At 42.6% G+C, this 27,124-nt stretch overlaps 1 protein-coding gene and 1 long non-coding RNA gene across 3 annotated transcripts in view; one reads left to right on the forward strand and one right to left on the reverse strand.

The window, feature by feature from the left end:
- The window catches only part of ISOC1 (isochorismatase domain containing 1), a 39,928-nt gene extending 17,687 nt beyond the window's left edge, over nt 1–22,241 (reverse strand). The window contains exons 1-5 of one of the 2 annotated variants that reach the window (XM_021380763.1): nt 21,857–22,237; nt 7,982–8,101; nt 7,616–7,819; nt 7,103–7,219; nt 1,624–4,148 (exon numbers count right to left, since the gene is read on the reverse strand). In XM_021380763.1, the coding sequence (XP_021236438.1) occupies nt 4,002–4,148; nt 7,103–7,219; nt 7,616–7,819; nt 7,982–8,101; nt 21,857–22,147 (879 nt within the window). In that variant the 5' untranslated portion in view covers nt 22,148–22,237 and the 3' untranslated portion in view covers nt 1,624–4,001. Of the gene's footprint in view, nt 1–1,623; nt 4,149–7,102; nt 7,220–7,615; nt 7,820–7,981; nt 8,102–21,856 lie in introns of those variants that run through there. The other variant, XM_021380764.1, reaches the window with a different exon arrangement.
- Nucleotides 22,210–26,790, forward strand: LOC110389811. Its single transcript, XR_002433395.1, has 2 exons — nt 22,210–22,327; nt 25,215–26,790. It is a non-coding gene; the product is annotated as an uncharacterized LOC110389811 (long non-coding RNA).

Here is a 27,124-nt window from a genome sequence, read left to right on the forward strand (position 1 = left end):
CAGGTAATAATAAAAAGTCTACCTTTAGTAGATGTTTATATACAGTTCTGTCCTAAGAGAAGCACCAGTATATTGTCAGCTGTTACATCTGTTATATGAGAAGCAGCTCTTGAGATGTAATCTCAAGATCTAAAGTCACTTCGTGACAATTCTCCATTACAGATTATTAAAAGAAACCAACTTTTCTTTAAGGATTTCCTGCTATAGCCATTTTGCAAAACAGATGTTCTAAACCTATCTGAAAGACATCTTTTATGCCCATTTATTATAGTTTATCTCAAGTTTATCCAGAGGGAAAAAACAGATTCTACAAATCACTGACATTTGCCGTTATTGTCATAGTATTTAATTAATATGGTAGAAGATACCCTAAAGAATGATATTCATAAGTGAATTACATAAGAGTACTAGTCAGCATCACCACTTATCCAAGTAAAATTTTTTATCTCCCCTACTTGGATTTGCCTTTCTTCAGGGCTCTACAACTCCAGTTATTACTTCACACTTAACTCACATAAAGCTTTTAATGCAACAAAGCATTAAACATTCATATCCTACATAAGCAAACAAAACTGTTGCAGTAGGAGTTTCACTGGTTGGATAAAAGTCTTGGGAAAAAAAAATCTATGAGGTTTCTAAAAAAAGTGGTTCTTTCCAAAAAGGAAAGAATGGTCTTGATTCTTGCCTGCTGAAAGATTAATGTCATTGTTTAGTTAATGTGGTAAATACTGTGGTGGGAAGAGGAACCTTAATGTCTAATAGAAAATATAATTAAAAAGCAGCATGACTTACAGAAGTGCACATTTACCTGAGAGGTACTCTCAGGAAAGTGCAGAAATGATGGTAGAGCAGTTTCATTGCATCACTTCTCCAGACATTTGTGATGATCGTAGTAACAAAAATCATAAAAAAAAAAAAAAAAAAAAAAAAAAAAAAAAAAAAGGACCACAATCTATGAGCAGACAGCATTGTATTATGTACTCAAAAACAAATTGCCCCATAAAGAATTTAAAAACTCACCACTCATCTTTGTATGAAGCACTGGAACAGGTTGCCCAGAGATGTGGTGGATGCCCCATCCCTGGAGATATTCAGGGTCAGGCTGGACCAGGCTCTGAGCACCCTGATCTAGCTGTAGGTTTCCCTGTTCATTGCAGGGGAGTTGGACAAGGTGACCTTTAGGGGTCCCTTTCAACTCAAGTGATTCTATGATAAGGGTTTAGCAGAGAAAAATTATCCCACATACTCAGATAATTACATTCCATATAAAATTTATACACCACTTATTCATGTAAGGCTAACAACATAGCAGCTTTGCACACATGCAGACCTCTTCCTGAGGAAAATAAACCAGTCTTCTGCATTGAAGATTATATTCTTTTTTCCATGAGAGTAGAGTTGGTGAAGCCAACTACAGCAGGAAACCTGTCTATTGCTTAGCTGTAGTGGCAGTGAAGGCTTCAAATAAAGGACAGCTGGGCACTTAGGCAATGAGGAATTAGGCTTCTTCAAAACCACATCAGTGTACTTCCTAAGCAATTCTCTTTGTGGTTACTTTATAAATTTATTTCATCCTTGCTGGACAAAACAGTACTTACACTAGGTAATGCAACCACCATTTTGTGAACAGTATACAGCTTGTTCGAAGATTTTATTACGATGAACAAATCAACTCATCCTTTCATATCAAGGGAAGAAATCATGAAAGTGTTGTGCTGAGAAGAGTAGAAAATAAAATCAGCTGAACATTCATTTTCAAGGTTTCCATGCCAACACAAATCAAATGCCATTCACATCCAGGATTCACAGCAAAAGCTCACTGTTCCATCTTCAAAGATGATGTGTATCAGAAGCTCTGTTAAAGACAGGCCCACAGACCTCTTCTTACACAACTCAGTTTTGATGTTTTAATCCATGGAAACTCCTACTTGTCAGAGAACAGGAAATAGAGCTGAATAAAGCATGAAGAAGGAAATTCTCTCTGTTGAATAAACATACTGTACAAAAAAGAAACATGGCAACACTTTTTCTGATCTTTTTAAATAGATGATCTTAAAATCTCATTTGAATGATGCATGTGGTGTTGATTAATGTAACCATCTAATGAATGGACATCTGGCCTCCAATTTATGTTTGCATAAAAATGGTAGTTTTTTTAGAAACAAATGCTATTACTTCTTCAAAAGAAATATAAATCTGGCATTGAGGAAATCTATATTGTTCTAAAAATGGTCATTTTTACTTACGTTAGTTACTCTAGGTATGATCACCACATAAGTGTATCAAAGCAATAAAATCATATCCATAAGAAATGTATAGTATTTTTGTGCACAGCTGCTGATTTATATAAGTGGACTTCACCCTGCTAGGCAAGATGATTAATATACCAGAAAAGAAAGTAAAAAGTAGGTCAGTGATGTAGGACAATGGTTCTTCATCTTAACTCCCCTCCCTGCCTCCAACTTGAAGCATAACATTCATTCCTCAAGTTTTGGAGCACTAAATAACAGTGTAACAAGACACAGAAGGCAAGAATTATTAGACATTATCAATCCTTGATCTTTACACAAAATTCCCATGGCATCTATAGAGATTCCACAGCTGCACAAAATAGAACAAGGTCTACGGCAAACAAAGCTTTTGGGATTTGCTCTTCAGTAAATATCACAAGCATAAAAGAGACAACAAATATTTTATTTGTTTTGAACATATAAAGGTTATAACTCTCAAACAATTCTTTTAGAGCCATCTTGTGGGGAAAATATGCAATCTAAAGCCATAAATGTACGGTAATTAGTTTTCTACCAAAAAGATCAGTGCTCAGTATGACATCCCCTTTTTCTTTAAAAAAAATAAATGTCTCAGTCACAATGTAAACTTTTTATAACATTGTTTAAACCATTGGAGCAGGAAAGAAGTGCCTTTAGGAGCAATCAAGTGTTAAATGGTTTGAGATAGAAAATGTATTTTATATCAATAAGTTACAGACACTATTTCGCTGAAGTATGCTTTCAGACCAAATTCCGTTAAATCTCCACCCAACTGCAGTCTACAAAAATAAGCACAAACTTAGAGAAGCTGAGGTTTGTTTCAAAGCTTGCTTTGTCAAATGGATCAGATGGAATTATTAAATCTAACCAAAACTGGGTAAAACAAAAAACAAAAACAAAAAAACCCTCTATATATAATAGTAGATTCAACACTCAACATTGAAAAGCTTTTGCTTTAAATCCTTAGCGCTGCCAAAATACTTAAATTTTTGATAATCTGCTAGTTCTGAATGATTTTATGTCAGTTGTTTGTAAAGATCTCATTAAATGGCAGACTTCTATATATGTAAATGAAGTACAGGGCTGGGCATTCAATTGCAGAGCAATCACAAATTATTATGCAAGCTTCAGCAACCTAAAGCAATCAAATATCAGAAGTTGCTTGATCTAAGCATCTTGTTTACTAAGTAAAGCATTTAAATTTTATCCTAACAAACAAATGTGTACATGTATTCTGGGCATCTTAGTCCTTTCTAACTTATGTCCTATTAAAATATTTCATTTACATAGAACATTAAAGCATATAACATCACATTTATCCAACATGTATTTATCTTCTATTAATACAAAAGTAAAACAGTATCACAGAATATTTCTACAAAATGCACAAACTAGAAGTTTCACAGAAATATGCACTTTTTTTTTTGAGCTGTTACAATCAGTATATAAGACAACAGGCACCTCTCTTAATTTTTCTTTTTTTTAAATAAGTATTGATATCTGACAACAAAAGGGTCCTATGGTACCCTAAGCCTCTGACAGCTGTGACTAAACAGAACATACTGGCACCCAGAAATATAACCAGACAATTTTTGATAAGGCAAGCACAAGTATTTCAATTTTTAATTTTACACTTCTGCCAAACGTAGTGTGAAAGAAGGTGTAAATGTGTGCTTGAGCTTTCCACAATCCTTAAAGACAACAATGACATTTACTTCCTCCACATGCTCTTTAAACTTTGGAAAGGAGGCCTGACTCAGGGGCACTTGCCTTAATGAGATTTTGGATTTCTTTGAATTTTGGGTGCTCTTTATCAGCTACCAGCTGCAGCAAAATAGCTTCACTAGTAGTAACTATGATTCCAGTACGAGCAAGACGCTGAAACAGAAAAGAACAGAGGAAAAAAAATTTAAGATCTTGGAAGTGTGAACAAGTATATACTGCGTGAAAGAGATGGATGTTTTTTTTAAAACTATCTACTATTAACAAAGGTATAACTTGCTGAATTCCAGTACTTCCTAACAATGCCATTTATAACATTGGAATGGAAAGTGACTGTTGTTAGACTTGGGAAAAATGCTGTACTGGGTTACAGATAAGGCTTCCAAGTTGGACTGGATATTTTTCCCAAGATTTAAAATGTAGAAGACCAACTCCTTCTATTAACTCCCCCTTCCGCTTGTGTACTTGAGCAGATAGCTTCCTTAACTCTCATATAGACTTGGAAGACTTAGGGGAAAAGAACATACCTAAATCCAAGCAAAAAGAATTAAGCAAGAAACATAATTGTAACAATTTTTCTTTCAGGGCTTGTTATATGCTAGTATTTTGGTCTTTGGGCTACACAGCACACTCATACTAATGATCCCTGGAGACAGACAGAAAAGCTTTTCAACAGAACATACATATCATATGAGTACAATAGTAGTTGGTTTTAACTGACATCTTATTACAGCTTAGTAACTCCCAAGTTAATTCTGAAAGACTACAGAATAAACAGCATAGCTGCATAAAAAGCAAAACTGAAAAAGGTCTACTAGATCTTTTATGTGTGCTAAACAGGGCAATTCTTTGTGCAGTCCAAGCCATGTGACATACTGCAAAGTTTTTACACTTCTAAGACTGTGCTGGTTGCCTATATAGCAGAGTTATCCTTAAGTAAAGGCTGCCCACCTACCCACCCGCCTTAAGTCTCCCAGCAATAGAACATATGCTTTAGCAGTAAAACTCTTACTGGATCCATCTTTCCCTCAAACATACTGTGCCCAGCTGTATGCTCCATCAAATCCAATGCACCTACAAGGTCCTGAATTAACCAAGGGAGAGTAAAAGGCAGAAAATGTCTTCAGCCTGGTTTCTACTGTGATTATGAAAGAGGTGCTCCAAACTTTCTAGAGAAGACACAGACCATCGCTGTTTAGTTGTTTACAATATGAAGTAATTGGTGAGAAAAATTACTAGTTTAGCGGACCACTAAAGTGTGGCTGATCTTCATGGAAAGAAAATGCTGTCTTAGATCATTGCCTTCCAGAAAAAAAGAAACAAGCATACATTGATCTACACCACAAGAATAAATTAGAACAGATGAGGAAGAATAAATTCAGCAGGAACAGACTCAGCTGGCTTAATCCAAAACCAACTGGTGACACAAGGCTTTAGCAGCAGACAGGGCAGAGATCATGAACAGCCACAACCTTGACCAGCTGGGATGAATTATTTTAGCAAGTTCTCATGAAAAGACAACACAAGACTCACTAATTAAAAGACTGTGACTAGCAACTGTCAGCTGTACATTAAGACTAAAGCAGGATTATTCAATGCTTTGGTATTTTACCAACTTTCTGAAGAAGCACAAAGCCATGATCAGTCAGGATCACTGACATTCCCCCTGTCTGTGTCCCTTTCTCTTGGTCCCCTGCTCCTCAGTGTGTCCAGATTTTGTCCATTCTAGCCCACAGCCCCTAGTTCTACAGTACAAAGAGAAGACAGAGTTGGCAGGGACAGACACAGAGAAGGATTCTCCAGATCATACTGTTGTTCTGACTGCTTCATGGTCCACAGCAAAACATTTTTCTCTGTGAGAAAATTTTGAACAAACATACTAAAAATCTACCTAAAATTCATTTTCTTGAATTACAGTTTTTGCAAGTTTTGCAGTCTTGCTTTTGAGCAAATCAATGCCTTTTTCACTGGAAAGAAAAGCAAAGCTAACTACTCAGTAATTCAATCTTGGTTGCACTGAACTAATTTCTATGCTTGCAGACACAGTGTAAGTGCTAATCAAATGTACAAAGACATACAAACAGCATGCAAACAGATTCCAATGTCAGTTTTGTTTGTTTCATCCACTACTGGTACCATCACAATACCAAATTCACTTAGGAACTCCATGATTTCAGTCACTCTTACACTCTGTACGTCATTATGAAGTATTTGACAGATGACATTTAAGGTTCCACTTAATTCAAGTCATGGAATTCATGAGATGTTATAGGCTGCTGGTTCCCCTCTAGCCCCTAATTCTCCTGTTCATGAGAAACAGGAGAAATTACAACTCTTCTTCAGCTCTATGAAAACAAGTATAAAATAGTAGTTATTGCTAGCTTCAATTTCCTAATAAACACTAGGGCCTAGGGCAAAACCTGCAATGCTGAACATACATATGAGTTTTTGACCTTCAGCAATGATGCCTGTAGGGAAGTTAGAGCACACCATAGAAGTACCATTTGCACAAATTTACTACAACATAGTTGTACCTGCCTTTAAACTATCTTGTTACATTTATCTCCACTTTCTCAACATGTATGCTAAACTACTAAATCTTTCACTAAGCCCCATGAAGGGGAAAAGAAAGTCTTTACTATAATCACAGTCTTGAGATTAAGCTTTAATTTGCACTGATGAAGAAGAACAGAGGGAGGGACAGACAAGAATGGGTTTTGAACAGAAACACTTATTATATTCCACTGCATTTCAAGGACTGTCAACAGCAGAACAAATACTGTTTGGAACAACAAAAACAAAAGCTCTGTAGTACTTTTATTCATCTGTAAAGATAACACTCCTTAATAAAATGTCAAGAAATGCAAATGGTTATACAGAGTAGCCAAGACTGCATGAAACAATCACTTTTCTAACCCCAATACACTAAAATGAGTTCTAAGTATTACATCAAAATTTAGGGAGGAAAATTTTTAAAAATCCTTCCTCTTCTTAAGAGTCTACATCTAACTACAGGTAAGTGTCCTGAGAAATTCCTTGTTAGCATATAACAAATACGGAAATTAACATACAAGCCCAAGGGGTAAAAATCCTTAATTAAGAAACATTACCTCAAGAGCAAACATTCTGTCCATCATACTTCTTGATGAGGTGGCATCAGCTACAATATGAACTTCAAGACCTCTGCCAATTAATTCCAATGCTGTTTGCTGGATGCAGACATGAGTCTATAGGAGAGAAAACAAAGGCCAAAAAAAAGACACAAATAAATCATTATTACATCATGTACTATACTACCTGTATAGTACAGTGCCAAATTAAATTACATAATTAATTAGGGTTAAATAAGTATTTTTCAATGCATTACATTACTAGAGAACTCAATGTGGGTTTTAAAATGCCAACTAAGTTTTGGTCAGGAGCCTGCAGCTTCAAAACATTTGTTTTCAAATTTTATGAGATAATATCATAGAGCACAAGGACAATTTATTTCATAGAACATATATGAGTTCTAATGTCTAAGCAAAATAAATGGACTTTTTTTAATTACAGAAACCAATGCTACGACTACTGTAGGCCAACAGATATGGCACAGAACAGTACAAGAACGGCAAGGCACATACTTCTACTCCAAACAGGACAACACTGCGGACTCCAGGAATCTCTGCTAATGCTGCTTCAACTTCTGGCAATACCATTGAAAATTTTGTTTTGGGAAGCACAAGTTTAGCTCCTGTTAAATCAATTTCTTGTACAGTGCTTCCAAGGCCTTTGGGATACTGTTCAGTTACAATGACTGGAATTCCTAAGAGCCGCGCACCTTGGAGCTGTAAGGGAGATGGGGAGGAAAGGGACAAAAAGAAATTGTTAAAGAATGATAATAGCAAAGAAACAGTTATTATTTGAAACTGAATAATCTGTAAGCTAGCTATACATAGCAATTTAAATATGTGATCAAAACTTACTACAATGAAAAACAACCAACATACCAGCCGTTGACCTACACTGATGATATCACCAAAGTATTTGATGGCAGGACGGAATCTCTCTTGCATATCACAACAAAAAAACACAGTGCTTGATGGTGTCAGGTTGCCTAAGGTAGTCATCTGAAAAAGAAAACAATGTTTTTAATGTTAGTGAGACCCTTTTTGAAGAAGCAGCAGCAGCAGAAGTCTGGAAATCTTCTTTCATGGCACCTCCAAGGTGTCCTGGAGAGCCAATGGGCCTTGGAGCACCATGAAGCGTCCCCCACTCTAAAGTAGTTTTGTTTGCTGAAACTGAAACATTATGGCCTTAGAAGGACCATTTGCCCTGAGCTGGGAGCCATAAGACCTGGCCTCATGCTCTTGCGAAGCTTCTGTGCATTGACTTGAACACTGCTGAGACTAGCTGACTGGCCTTAGTGGAGCTTTCCATTACTCAAGCGCTATGGGACTTGGTCCTCTGCTCTTACAGAGCCTCTTTCCCCAGATCAGAGTGCCACTGTGCCTGCACCTTTGGTCCTGAAGGGAAATTTTGTTTCAAACACTATCACTCCTCGCATGATGACTTTGCAGAGCCTCCTTTCCTTGACTCAAGCGTCATGGCACTTGGCCCTTCGCTCCTGAAGTGCTGCTAAGCCCTGACCCAAGCCCCATGGGGCCAGCCCTGTCCTTGGAGGGCTTCCTTCCCTTCAACTTGAGCCACACAGCCTGGCCATGGGAACGTCCTTCCTCTGCTTCAAGGGCTGTAGTACCTGTCCCTCAGACAGTGCAAGGCCTGCACTTTGGTCTAGAAGCCACAGAAAGGGAATGTGTGCTCTTGCAGGTCATCTAGGCCCTGACTCAGGTGCCCTAGAACACCATAGTGCCTTGCCCACTGCCCAGGCAGCACCTCTTGTCACAGCTGGAGCATGAAGGCCTGGCAAGGCACCTTTTCTGTGAGCCATGGGGCCTGACCCCTGTGCCATGGAGAAGGAATGTGTGGTCCTGCAGCACCTCCGTGTCCTGAGGAGAAAGAACCCCATGGAGCTGGATGCTCTACTCATGCAAAGCCTCTGTGTTGACCTTCGGCTGCCATGGGGTCTGGATCCTGCATTCACAAGGCACCTGAATCGGCACAAGAGCCACAGGTCAGGCCCCATGAGGCTCAGCTCTGACAATTGAGGCATGGAGAGAGCAAAGGGCCAGGCCTCACGGTGATCAAGCAGGGGGAAGGAAGCCAGCCACACAAAGTGAGGAGCAGGATGGTAGGCAGCTGCTGGCTTTGGCACCAAGAGCTGCTGCTGGATCCTACATAAAGGTACATGCATCAATTGCCAGAGCCACACCTGGCCCTGCAAGAAAAGAAAAAAAAAAGTGGGAATAGGGAAAATCTGAGCTTGGTAAGGTTTCTGACATGGCAGCTTCTGGAAGACCTTACACATTTGAAAAACTCTGTTACCCTTCACACTGGCAATGCTTCATCTTCCTGGACTTCACTGTGCATCCATCCCTTAGGCTTGTGAGATTTGTGTTCTGGGTTGGCCCACACAGGTCTTGAAAACCTCCACACTCAGGGACAGCACCACCTTGCTGAACAACCCACTCTGCTGCTTCTTCATTCTTCCTTTCCTCCAGCCTAAACCTCTCCAGTGGCAGCTGATGCCACCTCCTCTGCTTCTCCCATTTGGTACTGTTGTGAAGACCCCATCCCACTCCCCACAATCCCTTCCCCACTGGCACCATGCAGTCCTCATCAAACACATCCCACTCAGGTGCTCCAGCCATACTGCATCACTGCTCCCAAGACACATGGCCCTCACTGCTCATATCCAGGCAGACTGCTACCCAGCCAGCTCCTGCCCACAGTCCAGATGAGCAAGGTCTGGAGTCAGGAGTATTGGTTGCTTTGGTGCGGGTGTTGTGCCCTGGCAGCTGGGGCACTCAGGAGTCACACAGCAGCAGAGGGAAGCTATGTGTGGCACTCAACATGGGTAGCTGGGAGGGTTTCCTCCTTGAAGGACTCCCACCCCTCCCCAGGTCAGGAAATGACATGGCCTCTCCACCTTTTCCAGTGTGACACCTGCTGCAGCAACATTAGTGAGAGGCAGTGGCTGGTCATTGACCACTTTCCCCAGCCAACGACTGCAGGTGGACATCATGGCCACAGTACTAGAGAATCACTGCCCTGTACGTCTGGACACCTGTGGCAACAGCAGCTACATGATACCATGCCTTCATCATTTCTACTTTCCATGCATTCAGCAGCGGGCTAAGAGAAAGCCCAAGTGCTCCCTCTGCAAAGGAGGGTGAGCTCCATTGTGCACTTAGTGAGGACCAACAGAGACACTGGGGAGCTCACTGTCAAAACATCTGAAGGGATATCAGTCCACCAGTCAGGGAGTGCTCCTGGACACTTAGCCTCTCGATCACAGGCTGTGGGTCCAGGGCTTCTGTGGGTGGCCTCCAACCCCACACTTGGGCATATCTCTTCAGCCAGCACCAGGAGCTGGAGCAGATCCTGGGAGCTGAGGTGTGTTCAGCCTCTGAAGAGCAGTGCCTCATCACCTCCAGACTGTGCTTCTGTAGCCTGGATGAGACAGTTCTGACTGTGCTGATGCATACCTGTCTGAGAGGACAAATAGCTGACTTTGTGCAAAAGCTCTTTGCCACAGCTGTGCAGCAGTGCAACAGGGAGGCCTCCTGTGATGCCATAGGACAGGACAGCAGCCTCACAGGAGCCCCAGTCCCTGTTGCCTCCCCAGTGGGAACTCCTGCCCACAGCTAGAACTCTCCAGCAGCTCCAAGGGATCCAACAGAGAAAAGATCCCCAGCATCTCAACTGCTGACCTCCATGGGGATCCCAGCTGCAACCCATGCATTCCTGTTCCTGTCCCTGGGGATCCAGAAGTGCCCCCAAGAGGAACCAGAGCAGATTGTGGAAGATTTCTCCATTGCTGGCCAGGGCAAGGACTGCACACATGGAGGGTCTTGGAGACACAGGAGGTCCTGAGCCCCCCAGAACTCTTTGCTGACCTCCAAGAGGCCACCCCACCAGGAACACTAGGACTTCACCCCACAAGCTGACAAAACAACGGCTTGACCAGCAGATGGGGCACACAGCAGCAGCCAGGCGCATGAGAAGGTTCACAGCAGTTTGAAGCTGGTTGCAGAAAAAGCCACAGTATTACTAGCAATTCATTTGTCATTGCTATCCCCATCCCTGAAAAAATTCAAAGGGTCACAAAGAAGAAGAAGGAACCTGAGCATCTCTCCTGTGAGGAGAAAGCTGGGGTTGCTGAGCCTGGAGGTTTTTTAAGGGGATCTCATAACAAATACCTGAAGGGAATGCGCAGAGGACAGAGCCAGGCTCTTCTTAGTGGTGCCCAGCAACAAAACAAGAGACAAGGCCCAAATTGAAACATAGGGGGTTCCCTTTTAATATTAAGAAGCACTCTTCCACTGGGAAGTTGCCCAGATGGGTGGCAGAGTCACCATCTTCATAAATGCTCAAAAGGCCTTTTATGAAGTGGAACTGCTTTCAATGCATTCAGCAGCGGGCTAAGAGAAAGCCCAAGTGCTCCCTCTGCAAAGGAGGGTGAGCTCCACTGTGCACTTAGTGAGGACCAACAGAGACACTGGGGAGTGTCATCACCTCAACTATTCTGTGATGCAGGTGACAAACTGCAAGGCCATCAGGTTTCCCCTACTCTCCCAGAAAAAGATCTCCATTAATGACTGGCCTTGCCCAGAGCACTGGGGAGTGGGCAGAGCAAAGAGGCTGGCACTGAGAATGGTCAGCTTGGTGGCCAGCCTCTAAGAGCCTCAGGAGTTCAGTCAGATAATGGACCTGATCTGCAGGATCTTCAAGCCTTGCTCTGAGCAGTATGGGTCTTTGCCTCCATTCTTGCAAAATCTCCTTCTCCTGCTGGCTCAGTTACCACCAGGCCTATCTCTCTGCTCTTGCACAGCCTCTCTGCCTTGATTAGAGTATCCTAGGTCTTGGCTCTCTGCTTTTCAGGGGTAAAATTAATGCTACTTCATATTAAATTTATGTTAGTGGGAAGTGTCTCTGCCTATAGCGGGGGGGGAGGGGAGTGGAGGTAGATAATCTTAGAGATCTTCCAACCCAAATCTATGATTTTTCTTTGATAATGTGCAGGAGGGGCAGGGGAGTTGCCCTCCACATTAAGGAGTGGAGAGACTGTGAGGAGCTCCCACTGAGAAGCAGTCAGTCAGGAACAGGTTGAGAGCCTGTGGATTAAAATTATGGATGGGACCAATGAAAGTAAGCTGGTGGTCGGTGACTATTACAGGCCACCTGATCAAGAGGATTCTGTTGATGAGGCCTTCCTGCTTCAGCTACAAGAAGTTTCACTCCCTGATGGGAGATTTCAGCCACTCAGGTATCTGCCAGCAAGATAACATAGCAAGCTGTAAGCGATCCAGGAGACTCCTGGAGTCCACTGACTATAATTTTCTAGTTCAGCTATTGGACCAACAAACCAGAGGTGAAGCTCTGCTGGATCTGGTGCTCACCAATGTGGAGGAGATAGTTAAAGATATTAAGATTGGAGGCAGCCTGGGCTGCAGTGACCATGCCCTGGTTGAGTTCATGACCTTGAGAAACATGGGCCTGGCAAAGGGTGGAGTCAGGACCCTGAGCTTCAGAAGAGCAAACTTCAGGCTGTTTAAGGAATTGTTGGACAAGATCTCCTGGGAAGAAGTCCTTAGAAACAAAGGAGTGGAACAAAGCTGGCTACTCTTTAAGGATGCCTTTCTGAGAGTGCAATAGCTCTCCATCCCTCAGAATAAGAAAGCAGGCAGGGGAGGCAGGAAATTGCCATGACTTGGCAAGGACCTGCTGGGCAAATTGAGGCACAAGAAGGGCAAGTACAAGCAGCAGAAGCAAGGATGTGTCTCCTGGGAAGAATACAGGAATGCTGTCTGGGCTTGCAGAGGTGGGATTAGGAAAGCCATGGCACAGATGGAACTGAACTTGGTGAGGAATGTTAAAAACAACAAGAATGGATTCTACAGGTACATAGGTCAGAAGAGACAGGCCAAAGAGAGCGTACCTCCTCTGCTAAATGAGAAAGGAGAACTGGTTACAACAGATATGGAGAAGGATGAGGAACTCAGTAGGTTCTTTGCCTCAATTTTCACTGCCAGCCACGATTCTCACATCCCCAAACCTGAAATTCTAGTTGGAAACTGGGGGAGTAAACTCACCTCCACAATAAGGGTGGAACAAGTCTGACTGATTCATGAGTCCACTGGACCAGATGACATGTACCCCAAGTTCCTAAAGGATCTGGCTGATGTAGTTGCTGAGCTGTTCTCCATCATATTTGAAAAGACATGGCAGTCAGGTGAAGTCCCTGGGGACTGGAAAAAGGAAAACATCACTCCCATTTACAAGAAAGGGAGGAAGGAGGCTCCAGGGAACTACAGGCCAGTGAGCCTCACCTCCGTGCCTGGGAAGATCATGGAACAGATCTTCCTGGAAGACATGTTAAGGCAATGAGGGATGAGCAGGTGATCTGAGACAGCCAGCGTGGCTTCACCAGGGGAAGGTCATGCCTAACCAATCTGGTGGCCTTCTATGACAGAGTGACGGCATTGGTGGACAAAGGGAAGGCAACTGGTGTCAACTACTTGGACTTTTGCAAGGCCTTTGACATGGTTCCCCACCACATCCTTATGTCCAAATTAGAGAGAGATATGGAACTGGTCGAAAGGCTGCAGCCAGAGGGTTGTTTTCAATGGCTCTATGTATGTCCAGGTGGAGGCTGGTAACAAGCAGTGTCCCGTCTTGGAACCTGTACTCCTTAACATCTTGATCACTGAGACAGATGATGAGATTGAGTGCACCCTCAGCAAGTTTGCTGATGATACCGAGCTGAGTGGTGAGGTTGATACAATAGAAGGAAGGGATGCCATCCAGAGAGATCTTTAGATAAACTTGAAAGGTGGGCCCTTATGAAACTCAAGAGGTTAAATAAAGCAAAGCACAAGGTTTTGCACTTGGGTTGAGGTACTCTCAGATATGTATACAAACTGGGAGAAGTCCTTGAGAGTAGTACTGCTGAGAAGGATTTAGGGGTGCCAGCTGACAAAAAACATAAGCACTTAACAAGGACTTGCACCCCAGAAGGCCCATGGTATTAAGGTCTTTTCCAATCTGAGTGATTCTGTACTAAAGGAGCAGAGATACAGATTACATGTCGGGGGAAGTTTTTTACTGAAGAGTGGTGAGGTGCTGGAACGGGTTGCACTCAGAGGTTGTGGGTCCCCTGTCCCTAGAGGTATTTAAAGTCAGGCTGGATGGGGCCCTGAGTAATCTGATCAAGTACTTGATCTAGCGGTTGCCAAACCTGCAGTGGGTTTTGAATTTGATGATCCCTGGGGTCCCTTCCAAAACAAATCATTCTATGATACTTTGAGAAATTTTTGCATTAAAAAAGGGGTGGCCAGCAGGGAGAGGGAAGGGATTGTCCCCCGCTACTCAGCTCTAGTGAGGCCCTATCTGGAGTGCCGCATCCAGGCCTGGGGCCCCCAGCACAAGAAAGATGCAGAGCTCTTGGAACAGGTCCAGAGGAGGGCGACTAAGATGATCAGAGGGCTGGAACACCTCTCCTATGAAGAAAGGTTAGGGAACTGGGCTTGTTTAGCTTGGAAAAGAGAAGGCTCCGGGGAGACCTCATTGTGGCCTTCCAGTCCTTGAAGGGAGTGTATAAACAGGAGGGGGAGCAACTGTTTATGTGGGTTGATAGCAATAGGACAAGGGGGAATGGTTTTAAACTAAGACAGATATTACGAGGAAGCTTTTCACTCAGAGGGTGGTGACACACTGGAACACGTTGCCCAGAGAGGTTGAGGATGCCGTGTCCCTGGAGGCATTCAAGGCCAGGCTGAATGCGGCTCTGGGCAGCCTGGTCTAGCGGTTGGCAACCCTGCCCATGGCAGGGGGGTTGAAACTAGATGATCATCGAGGTCCTTTTCAACCCAGGCCATTCTATGATTCTATGATGAAAACAGAAGGAGAAAAGTTGTTCCAGTCTGATTTTGATATACTTCTAAAATTAATGTAAGTTATACTGAGCAGTACAGTATAGGTACAAATAGATAATCAGGATTTTATTACATGGGTGACAAGTCAGTCTAAATGTACATAGAAAATTCTAAGCTCTGAAAAGGGATGAAGGAACACATTGCTTAAAGTATAGGGGAAAAAAAAGACCTATCAACAGAAGAACATTCCTAAAATTCATTGTCATCTCTCCATCTCTTACAGCTGACACAAAATCAGGATAAATTAAAGATTAAAAAAAGACTTCCACTTTATATGTGCTTTAAATAGCGCATATACACAGTCACATCCCATAGTCAATTTCTTTTGTCTGAGATCTTCTAGCACAAAGAATATGAAAGTCCAAAGGCTAAAACGAAAGTGGAGAAGCTTGTCAGTATTACTGTCAGAAAATGCACTGAATAAATATTAATGATAAAAATAATCTTCTAGACTTTCCCTTAAGCAGGCAACAGAGTCCAACAGAAGTGAGATTAAAAATAAATAAATAAATCACAGAGTCAAAGATTACTTTCTCACACAGTTTGAAAGAGTGCTTTTTATTTGTATAAAATGACTTGCATTGCCTGCAGAAGAAAGAGATAAGGCTCCAGCGAAAGACTGCAGGAAAAAAAAAAAACAACTACACACTATTCTTAATTACAAGACAACCCAAGAGAAATTACATCCATTCAGGAGCTTTTCAGTAGACTTAAATCAAATTGAATGAGTGCTCCTGGCAAGTACCCATTAATTTTATACATTTCATTTTCTGCAAATTAAGATTCAGACATTTAAACTAAAATAAAGTTACAAAACCAGTAAAACACAGTATTTTGAAACAACATAGAAGCAGGAATCCTTCAATACTAGCCCCTAATCTTTCACTGATTCATCTTATGTTTCTTAAGTAAATAAATTTGATCTCAATTTCAAAAGCTAAAAAACTACAACAGTAGTCATGCTCACCCACATGAACTGGCATGTTTAAACTGCTGTGAAAATTATTTCCACTCTAAAAATATAAAAAGCAAATTCCCACACCTCCCAGTTTGTGTGCTATCTGCTCTCAAAGCATCAAACACCCCTAATACAAGGAGAGAAAAGCAGCGCATAAATACGTTACTATAGATGGTGGGATCAAGCACACCAAAATATTCTTCATAAATACCTATTCCATTTGATGCATTTTTAAAAACACTGATACACAATTTACAGAGCTCCTATACATTCCATCCCACAGCTCTGCTATTTTTACTTTGCAACATTTTCCTCACCCACAGCTCCTTTGTTACAACTTAAGAGCATTATTTCAAGTTCTGTCCACAGTGGTTTTGAAAAAACAAGAATATTACCTTCCTCTTTCATACATACAACTATGCAGAACCTCTACTACCATACCTCATTTCAGCCAGCCAACACTGCTTTAAAAGTAGTATTTCTTTGTCATACTGCTACTCAGCACTAGGAAAGCTTCGGAGAAGACTGGTCAATTCACAGGCCTTGCAGGCTCCATTCAACTTATATTTTCCAATATTCTATTTGCTCTTTTCATGATTGACAATATTTAAGACTCCAGAGATCCATTTTAACCTCAAAATCATTACTTGAACTCTCCTTCATCTTTTGTGTAGCTGATTGTTTTTACTTCAGTGCAAAGCTTTCTTGCATCCATTTTCAGCTGCACCATGCTATACTTTGCCTATCCAACTCTACAGATAAATCCCAATCTGTATTTTCTCAGATGACTGCAGCTCTTCCCGGCTTGGAACCTACTATAAGAATAGCATTTGTCCAAAATACAACTGAATATTTGCAAACATTGGACTCAGAACAGACCTTAGAGCACTCAGTTCATTATTTGTCCCATTTGATGGTGAAGCACTGAAAACAACCTAGTCCCTTTCCAGACAGGGAGTATTCTCTTTAGACTTCCATTGAATCCTATGTTTTTACAGCAAATATCACAAGGAACAGGAGCTCAAGTCTTGTATCTGCTTTCTTTTATTATCAAGTTGGTTTAATGCAACAATTTCTGTTCTTCAGTTTAATATCAGGAATATTTTAAAATAAAGTTGCATTGATTGTATATGTTTGCTACATGAAAACTTCTACAAACTCTAACAAATAATTCTTATATTAGTTCTCACATTTACTTACTAACTTGGAGTCTGCAATGAGCCATGCAACATGTGGCAGAAAAAGCAGCCAGAAATAGATGATGAGCTCAGAATCAGTACCTGCTGGTTTTCCTCAGAACACGAGATTTGAAAAGACAAGAGTACAGCAAAAATTAGGCTAGCAAGCAGGGATAATGCTCCACTGCAGCCACACACTATCAAAATCCACCCCAAGCAAAATATCTGCTCAAACACAATGCCACTAAGTGGTTTTTTTTTTGTTTTTTTTTTGGGGGGGGGGGGGGGTGGAAGGGAAGAAGGAAAGGGGGCATAGAGAGAGGTAATGGTTATCACCTGAAGTTCCCACAAGCTGTATGGAAGCTCTTGTATTTGTTTCAATACACCTCTCTTAGTTAACAGGGCCTTCTTCCTTCCACCTGAAGTTATCCTCCACAAAATAAGAATTACTACGTCAGATGGCAACATAACCTGATGCAGTTCTTTTACCCAGCTAGAGAAGTCATCCCTAGGACCATATCCAGACCAGGATTTAAAGATATGCTGCCAGGGGTTACACACAGCTTTAAATCCTACTCTAGAAAAGGGCCAGGTGGGAAAGGACAGGTGTTTTTACACATCTATTTATCTCTACAGATAATTATTAATCGTATGAAGTGAGACTATGATGAAGGATTGTAATTACAGAACAAACCACAAAAATGTTAACATATACTGGCTCTTTATATGTACTTTCCCTATTTGAAATTAAGGGAACAGTTACACGTAAAAAAAAATGCAATTTTACCCCAGCACATGTAATGAATGAGAACTGAAGCAGAGAGTCCCACATGGCATCACTTGCAAATCTCTTGCCATGGTTGCCCACTAGTAGGGCAGAATGGAGGACCCCGCAGCCACAGCGTTTCAAAAATTACATTAAAAGACAACAATGAAAAGAATTTCACTTATTTTAAACAGAAAAAAAAAATCAGATTTACTTTGCTGTTTATCTTTCAAAGTGAAAACAAACTGAAGAAATTCAGTTTCATGTAGTTCAATGGAAAAATTGGCTGTACGTATCTCATGTTAGGAAGACATTTATTTATTTTATGTTAAGCTGAACTGCAGCATTATATGTGCAATACAGCACCTAAAAGTACAGATTAAGTTACATCAGCACATCACATTCATATAATTAAGGCAGCATGAAATTCTTCAACAAAATCTGAAATGATCAAAATGCTTGCCATGGATTAAGAATACACAAACAGTCTAGATTGGAAGAAACCTATCTTACTACTTTTCTCCTAAGTTTCCAAGTGCTCCTTCTCTCTTCCTCCATCCCCTTCTCCAATTTAGAAACACTCTATTTAACTGCAGCAGTATCAAAATTTAAAACTGCACCTTTAAAAAAAATTGGAAAAAACCACAATTTCTCTCATCAGACTCGCATACTGCACTCTTGTGCTCTCACCAGGCTCTTCCTGGCATTGAAAAAATGGACTCAGGCTCCAGATTTAAGGTTAATTCCAATGTATCTGAATAGTAGTTGTGTACCAAAAAAAAAAAAAGCATACAACTATTTATATCCAAATGTATTTACTTTATGTTTCAGTAACAGTGAAATACCATTCTCCTAGCAGCCTTTCCAGACAAGAAAGATACACGAGTCACCAGCATATCTTTCAAAAGAGCCTGAAGTGGAGGTGCTTTACACAATTATTTCAATAATCTTACCCTTTTACAGGGTTGTAAGCATTGTACACAAGTATTACTGACAAGAAGTCACCCTGAAGTTCTGACAGCAACAATGAACTCTCGGGAATATATCTGAACACTGCCCAAACTCTTCTATCACCTGGCCATAATGAGCATCCCTCTTTTCTCTTCTGGTATCTCTAGTTTCTCTTTGCTGCTCCACTTCTCCAAAGAAGGTTACAACTTTTACAGCAAGGCTCCTCCACCCTGCGCACAAATATCACTCCATTCAATGCTTTAAAACATGTAAATTCCCTTTCATTGGTCTCTCAAGTTCTAAGCAAATACCCTCCCTACCAGCTGGAACAAGTCAAAATTCCTCAATGCTGCACGCATACAGCTGAGAAGCTTCAAGACAAATAACCAAGCTGAACAGCCAGCTTTATTGTAACCTCCTCCACAACACTGGATGGAAATTGGAAGTTCAAGTGCATGTTCTGTGCCAGTACAACTAAATAGAACAAACGTATCAATAATATGAGCACAGTACAAAGGCACAAATGAGACTGGAGAAAAAAACATCAGTAAAAAAACATCCCCATACGGATCAAGCCTCAAACTGAACTGCATAGAGTGGCTCTCAGAGAAGAGCATATGGTAATTTCTCAGCAAGATTACTCCCTCCCTCATCCGCAGAGGCAGGAAATTGGAATAGGCCAGTCAGGCATCATTCAGTGCTGGTATTTCTTGAGATAATTGCACAAAGGTATCTTTCCACAACAGAAAATAAGCATTCCAAACAGGAACACAACCACCCTAGGGGTTAATGAAAATACCTGCTTTCACAACTGAGCGCATGCATGTATTTATAAACGTTCTTGTAAAAATAAGGAAATTAACATCTAGAAATATGGATCTATGAATATAATTTTAAAACAAATATATTTCTAACAGTGCAAGTCACAGCACATCAGTAATCAAAGAATGTCCCTCTCAGAAGACACGCTCAAAATGGTACTTTGACCCGCTGTGTAACATGCATGTTGACAAACCTATGTCACATGTAACTGCTGAAAAAACATCAGAAAAAAAAAAAGCAAATAATAGCAGCAACGTATAAACAGTGTAAGGAAATACAGTATAACTTTCTCATCTCTCCATCTTATACATCATGCAGAACCTGAAGGTCTGAAAAAAGCACAGCTCTGTGCATCAGACCGAGTGCTCCCTGAAAAGAGCCATCATCTCCAAGCACCTGCTGGGGGCTTAGCATGAGCTGACTGACATTGCTAATGTCTCCATCTCATTCCCAGCTGCTGAAGCACATCAAGGAAACAACATTCTAGTAACACTCTTCTCATATCAACAGTTGCTACTGTCACAGAATTCTAACAGCATCAGTGAAAGCAGTTAATCAATTAGACAGTGTTTACACTGTGGTTCATCTTGGATCCCTGCATTCAGTTAAAGCTACCTTGCTGCTGCACTCTGGCAATGATGTACTCCAACATGTCCTGGTACTGACTTTTTACACTGAGATTTTTACAACGACCTTCTACATACAGCTATGAATGCCTGGCTGCATTTACAGCTTCAATACAGCCAGACGTCTGCAAGAAGGTCTCTGCAAAGTGACAATCTGTACACAGAAGTAAGAAAAAGAACTCTGACCCTGCACTGCTGTTACAGCCTGAGATTACACACGTTCTGTTTTTAAAATCCCCGATTGACTTAACACTACCTCTACCAATTCTTTGTGCAAGTTGGGGAGACAATCTGCAGCTGTTTCTTTGCCTGGAGCACCTCCTCATTCTGTCTCCAACACATGAAGAAGAAAGGTTTTAAGCTAAATACAATGAACGACAAGCAAAAAAGTGAATAATAAATAACAAAATAAGTTTTTAAATGAGTTCAGTTCTTACTTGTATTTCCATACACAGGGTTAAAGAAAGGAAAAATGACTTCAAGGGCATCCTTGACACAGCCTAAGCGAGTAGGCCACCGTGGAAGTTTACAAGCTCAAGACACTATGATTAAGCAGAGTTTGCAAGCACTGTGAGATGGATTGTTTCTGGAAGCAGGGAGAAGACAAGCCATGGCTCAGGGTTTATGACATCATTTTTTTTTCAACTTATTAGTAATTTGGGCTTGTCAAAGATAGAAGTTCCGAACTACAAATGAAGAAGCACGGTCTGAATTAAAACTATGTTACTTTTTAAAAAGTCAATTTTTTTAATGTTGAAGGAAAAAAGAAATGTTGCTCTCAGCACAACTATTACAGCATGACTGGCATGAATCTCCAATGCACACATAGTATGAAATACTCAGTATAAAACACACTTATGGGATGTCTCTGGCATGCCTGGTTCGTGACTGCAGAACTAGTGAGTTATGAACCTGTAAAGGGATTTTTCAGCAAGAAGGAATACAGGAAATCCCATGGACCTGCAAGCCATGAACCCGAGCTCTAACAGAACAACCTTTGAGTTTCCACCTAATAGCGTTGCCACTACCCGAAGCTGGGCACACCAGATGTCTCTTTTAAAGGAGAAGCATTTATTATTTCAGCCACCGTACAGCTCTGCCAATCACTGTGTAAAACAAGTTTTCACTCACGGAATACAAAACCGGGCTATCAACGCTCGTGGCACAGTGCGCCCGCCCCACTGCTCAGTAACAAAACTTTCTGCAGAGAGGAACGCCAGCAGCGCCCGCTGCGCTACCCCCGGGGCGCGGCTCTCGGCCCCACCGTGGCCCGGGGGCTGCGGCTGTCGGACGGCTCCGGCAGCACCGCGGCAGCACTCGCCCCGCTTTTAGCCACTGCTCGGCGCGGTCCCGGTTTTGCTGCCCCATCCCCGCTTCGCCGGCGGCTACCAGCACCAGTTACCAGCGCCCGAGCGGCTGGGGTCGGACCCGGCGGAAGCTACGCGCGTCCGGGGAGGGAGGCGACGGGACGGGACGGTGCCGCCCGCCCACACCTGTGGCAGCCGTCGGGGCGGGCGAGGCTCTCACCTGGATCTGCAGCGGCACCAGGCGCACCTTACAGCGCTCGCTGACCACGAACCCCTTGGGCAGGTCGATGTATTGGCTCCACTCCTCGGCGAACAGCTGCACCACGAACTTGCGGTGCATATCTATCTGATCCCCGTAGAGGCTGAGGAACTTCTGGATTAGCAGCTCGTAGCCAGCGCCGTGGGGCACAGACGATGGCCGCGCGAAGACGGAGAAGCAAAAGAGGACGGGCACGGAGCAGCCACCCGCAGACGAACAGCCACCGCCCGGAGGCGCGGCTGCCGCCGCCATCTTCAGGGGCTGCCAAGCCAGCTCAATGCGGTCCGCACCGCCGCTCCTCCTCCTGCCGCCTCCTCCCCTCGGCAGGGCGGGCGGTGCCCGTGGCCCCCAATCCGGGCGGCGGCTCCGCCCTCCTCACCGTGGGGCCGGACCTGCCCCGGCGGCCTCGGGACGTAGGGGGCATTGTGGACGGTAGGGTGCTTCGCTTTGGGCGGACCGGGAGGGAACGGGTGGCCCTGCACTGCCCCCCCCCCCCCCGGAGGGGGTGAGCTCGGCACCGTGGGCCCGAGGTGGGACTGGGCCAGCTGCCTCGTCCCCAGGCGGGGCGTGCTGCCGGCGCGGCCCGCAGCGCGGAAGCGGGTGGAAAACGTGTCGGTGCGGCCGCAGCGCGCGTGGCTCCTGTGGCAGCAGCCCGCACGGGGCAGAAAGCGGGGTTTCCACCACATGCGCTGGTTCTGAGTGCCCAAGGATCTGTGTGTGCAGTTAGAGCCACCGGCAGGGCGGTTTGAGGGGAACGGAGCACTTCGTCACATGTTGCCTTCTCCAATCTCGAATGAATTCACCTTATTTTCCTCTCTCACTTTTGCGAGCGATGCTCAGCCACGGTAGACGTTTCCCATCGTTTTGCCACAGCTACAGACCTGTTGCACTCGGTGCCCTGGAGGAGAGGTATCTGAGTAGCGTATGTGTTACCTCACAGAAAGAAAACACTCTGTTAGCACGAAGTGGATGCTTTATATGCAACACCCAATGCAGTGGCACCTCCATCAATTTAATGACTGTCTGCCCAGCCAAATACTGACTGTCTTAACCTCAGCATTGCTCTTACATAGTGCCGGTGTCAGAAACCTGGAGCTGTTGCACCAAATGCCAATTCTGCGTTCACTAGATTGTTTTAATTTTTTAGAAAATACATTGATTATATGATTACAAGATTGCGAGCATCAGGAGGCTTTCAGAACTATGTTCACATGCCTGAGCGTTCCTAACCTGAGCAGGCTCTGAAGCAGCCTGGGTGGTTATTTCACACACTGTCCAAAAAGCAAATGTGCAATGGCTTATGCACTTCACAGGGAAAACATGCAAACCATACTGTGTTTGGGCAGAAATTGTACAAAGTAAGACTTTAAGAGGATTCCATAGCAAATCTAAAATGTACATTGATTTTTCTTCTTTTACAGACAGTGAATTCAGAAGATTTTTACAGAGTCTACATCTTATTTCAAAGTAGAAAGTGTTGTTCTAGGTGCATTCAGTCAAACTTAATACATCTCTTTAATAAATCATGTTTTTATATGATGGGGATGCAGGAAAGCCAGTATGTCTGGGCTCTGTTTAAACATTTGATCCAGTGCGTGATAATATTTAGCTGAAAAAGAGCAGTTTTCAGCTTTGGAAATATACATATTAGAGCCTTCTGTGATGTATATGCTGCCAGAAGTCTGCGTACAGCTCGGAGTATTTTATGCTCCATCTGCTGGCTGTAAGAATATCCATCAGCCAGGGTTTAGGACTTACTTTAATTATTGGTCCATGCTAACTGCTCTGCCCATTAGTGGTACAGCCGGGCACTTAATGCTATTATCGTCAAGGCATACAGGGTGAGTAATTTTATGGCCCCATTGTTAGGAAACTTGAATAAGTTCCAGTTTTCCAAATGAAGAGGTGACAAATTCCATACTCAGTGAATTCTCTTTATTTTATGTGACTTAACTTGGTTTCCAGTTCTTAATTCATACTTTGTTTTAATTGAGTGCATTTCTAAAATCCAATATATTTTTGAAATGTAGCATAGGCAGTGGCTTTCTTGATTAACGATGTCTTAAACCTGCTTCCTTTTTCCATTATAGCAGAATGGGACTCCCTGTATTAAGAAAAATTGCCATAGCAAATTCTTACCTTGTTACAGTTGCTGTCTGCAAGGAATATATTTGAATAGAAATTACTCAGTTATTATGCAGAATACATAACTGATATATTGCTATGTTGGCAAGATTCAAGCGTATTTAAATAGCAGAAAACTTTCTACTGACAGAGTTGGGTTTATGTAAAAGTGAGGAAAGAGTGCTCAGACTCACCTGAAATCTGCCTGAGGAGGGGCTCTGCTGCAGCTCTCTGCAGCCCAGGAGTAGGCAGGGAGCTGCAGGGCTGCTCCTCATAGACTCACAGAATCATTCAGGTTGGAGAAGACCACTAAGATCATGTGGTCCAACCACCAACCCATCCCCACCATGCCCACTAAATCATGTCCCTCAGTGCCACATCTATACATTTCTGGAACACCTCCAAGGATGGTGACTCTACCACCTCCCTGGGCAGCCCATTCCAGTTCCTGACCACTCTTTCAGAGATTTTCCTAACATCCAACCCGAACCTCTCCTCACACAATCTAATGCCATTCGCTCTAGTCCTATCGCTAGTCACACGAGCAAAGAGGCCAACCCCCATCTCACCACAACCTCCCTTCAGGCAGTTGTAGAGAGCAATAAGTCTCCCCTGATCCTCGTCTTCTCCAGACTGAACAACCCCAGTTCCCTCAGCTGCTCCTCATAAGGCCTGTGCTCCAGACCCCTCACCAGCTTCATTGTGCTTCTCTGGACATGCTCCAGGGCTTCAATGTCTTTCTTGCAGTGAGGGGCCCAAAACTGAGCACTGTGCTTGAGGTGTGGCCTCACCAGTGCCTCCCTGCATCCCTACCTGCTCTGGGTATGGCAGGTGAAGGAGCACAGCTGACAGATCCCTTCCTGCACGTGTGGAGGGAAAAGCTGGCAGCTGCCTTCCTTGCCACACAACCTACATCACTACCAAGGGACACCAAGCCTTGGCCCTTGTTTGCCAACATTTGCAAAGAGGAGCTAAGGCAGGACCGCTCAGTGGCAGCAAGAGACATGGTTCAGTGATGGGACTCAGCAGGTCGGGGTAGCAGTTGGACTGATGATCCTGAGTGTCTCTTCCAGCCTGAATGATTCTGTGATTCTAAGTGTTCCTCCTTGGGAGTACCTAGATGCTGTGAAGAATTTTAATTGAAGGCCAAGTTTTCTTAGCTTGATTCTGAAACATTAATGTCTATAATTTCCAGTCTTCCTGCTGACAGTTGTGTTGGCATTCCGCTCAGATTCAGACCATGGCCACCACAGAGGACTTTCCTTTCCTGCAGCAGGACCGCACAAGATCATCTGATCTGAGGATCTGGAAGGCATTTTTTTGTTTCACTTTCGGCAGTGAAGGAGCATTTCCATCAGAAGCCAGGATGGGGATGGTGAGAAAGATGGTAGCTCACACTGTGTTCATTTTCAAAATGCAACTGCATGTTTGTTTTCAGAATGAAGGTTGGAGTTCAGGGCATTAAAGTATAACCTTCTTAGTAAGTAAAAACATCCATGTTTTTATAGGACAGAACAAATATGGAATTCTAACTGTTGGATGTGGGTTTATCTCTTTCTCAATGTGAAGTTTCAGAAGTATTTTATTTATTTATTTTATTTAACTCTTCTTGAAAGTGTATTATATGTTCATCTTACATGGAATGAAGCAATGTCAAAGTACTGCAGTCCTGTCCTTGCAGTCCCAACTGAACTCTCTGCTGACTTCAGTTGTCTGGCTAGATCTGTACTGTATTTTAAAAGTACCCTTGAAGCTAGGCTTACAGCCAGATTTAGTTGCTGTCCGTGCTGCTTACCTGAGATAGTGTCCCTTGCATTGGCTGTGTGGCAATTCTGCTGATACTGCTGGAGGGGGGATGGTGTAGGTGTGTACTTTGCACTGCAAAGTTGTACCAACTGCAATGTGGACTTGCCTCAGCAGCCCATACCCAGCACAGCCACAGAAGGAACACTGTATTAATATCAAGCAAAATCCTTTCTAAGAGATGTCTATATTGCTGCTGCAATTACCTATAAAGGTAATTTTTGTCTGGAGTCATTGCATCATTGTGCATCCTGGGTGCCAAAATCAGATAGCTCAGGTGTAGAATAGAGGTAAACTTTGTTTGCTAATAAGTGACCTAACCGGCTTGTAACTGTGTTGTTCAAGTGGCTTTTAGATGGAAAGAGTTGTGACTGGCACAGAGCTCCCAGATCTTCCCAGAAGAGTAAAGAACTGTTCACCTGTTTTGCAGCTTCATAGGTGTTTTAAAGCTCTGTTACTTCAATACCGTGTCATTTAGGCTATGTTTTCATATTCTAAATTTCATGCATAATGGCAGTTGGAACAGGATAGTAAATGTGACAATAGTAACCATGTTGGTAAAATACATAAATATAATTTTTTAAAGCATTTATTCACAAAATAGTTTTATGGTTTTCACTGCGTTATATAAAAAAACACTAGACCTTTTTCAGATATGGTAATAATAGCCCTCACATTTCTGTCTGCATGAATAATTATATCTGTCTTTATCACTGCTGTTAAATATGCCACAGCACATTCCTAATGTTCTGATTATCTTTTCTCTTCCTCTGAACTACAAATTCAAGAGAAAAAGTTGTCAACGTTTAGGAATTGTTTCTTCAAGATAAATTATTGAGGCCATTTATTTTAAGGTCAGAGAATTACATCAGCTGCTGGTCCAAAATTTCAACTAACTTTCATTCTGAGATTTGTTAATTGTCAAAAAAAAAAAATAAAGAAAGAAAGAAGTAAGTGTACAATCCTTATATGCATTGCCGGTCAGACAGATTTCATCTCACCAAATGGGAGAGGACTTTATTTATCCCTACATTCAAGCTGGCTAATGCCAGATGCAGAGATATAAAGTTATACTTGATAGGATGAATTTTGCTGACTGAACATTTCCTTTATGAACCCTATATGCTTTAGTTTTTGTGGTCTGGAGTTTTGAGTTCCACTTAATTTTTACTTTGAGTTAATGATCTTTGGTCATACTGTCAATGATTCATGGGCCAGTTTGGCCCCGCTCCATGACTAATGGGGTGGGGGGACCCATGGACCCACACCCTGGGAAAGGGGAAAGAGGGAAAAGAGGAAAGG

Source organism: Numida meleagris, chromosome Z (genome assembly GCF_002078875.1).
Source record: "Numida meleagris isolate 19003 breed g44 Domestic line chromosome Z, NumMel1.0, whole genome shotgun sequence".
NCBI lineage: Eukaryota > Metazoa > Chordata > Aves > Galliformes > Numididae > Numida > Numida meleagris.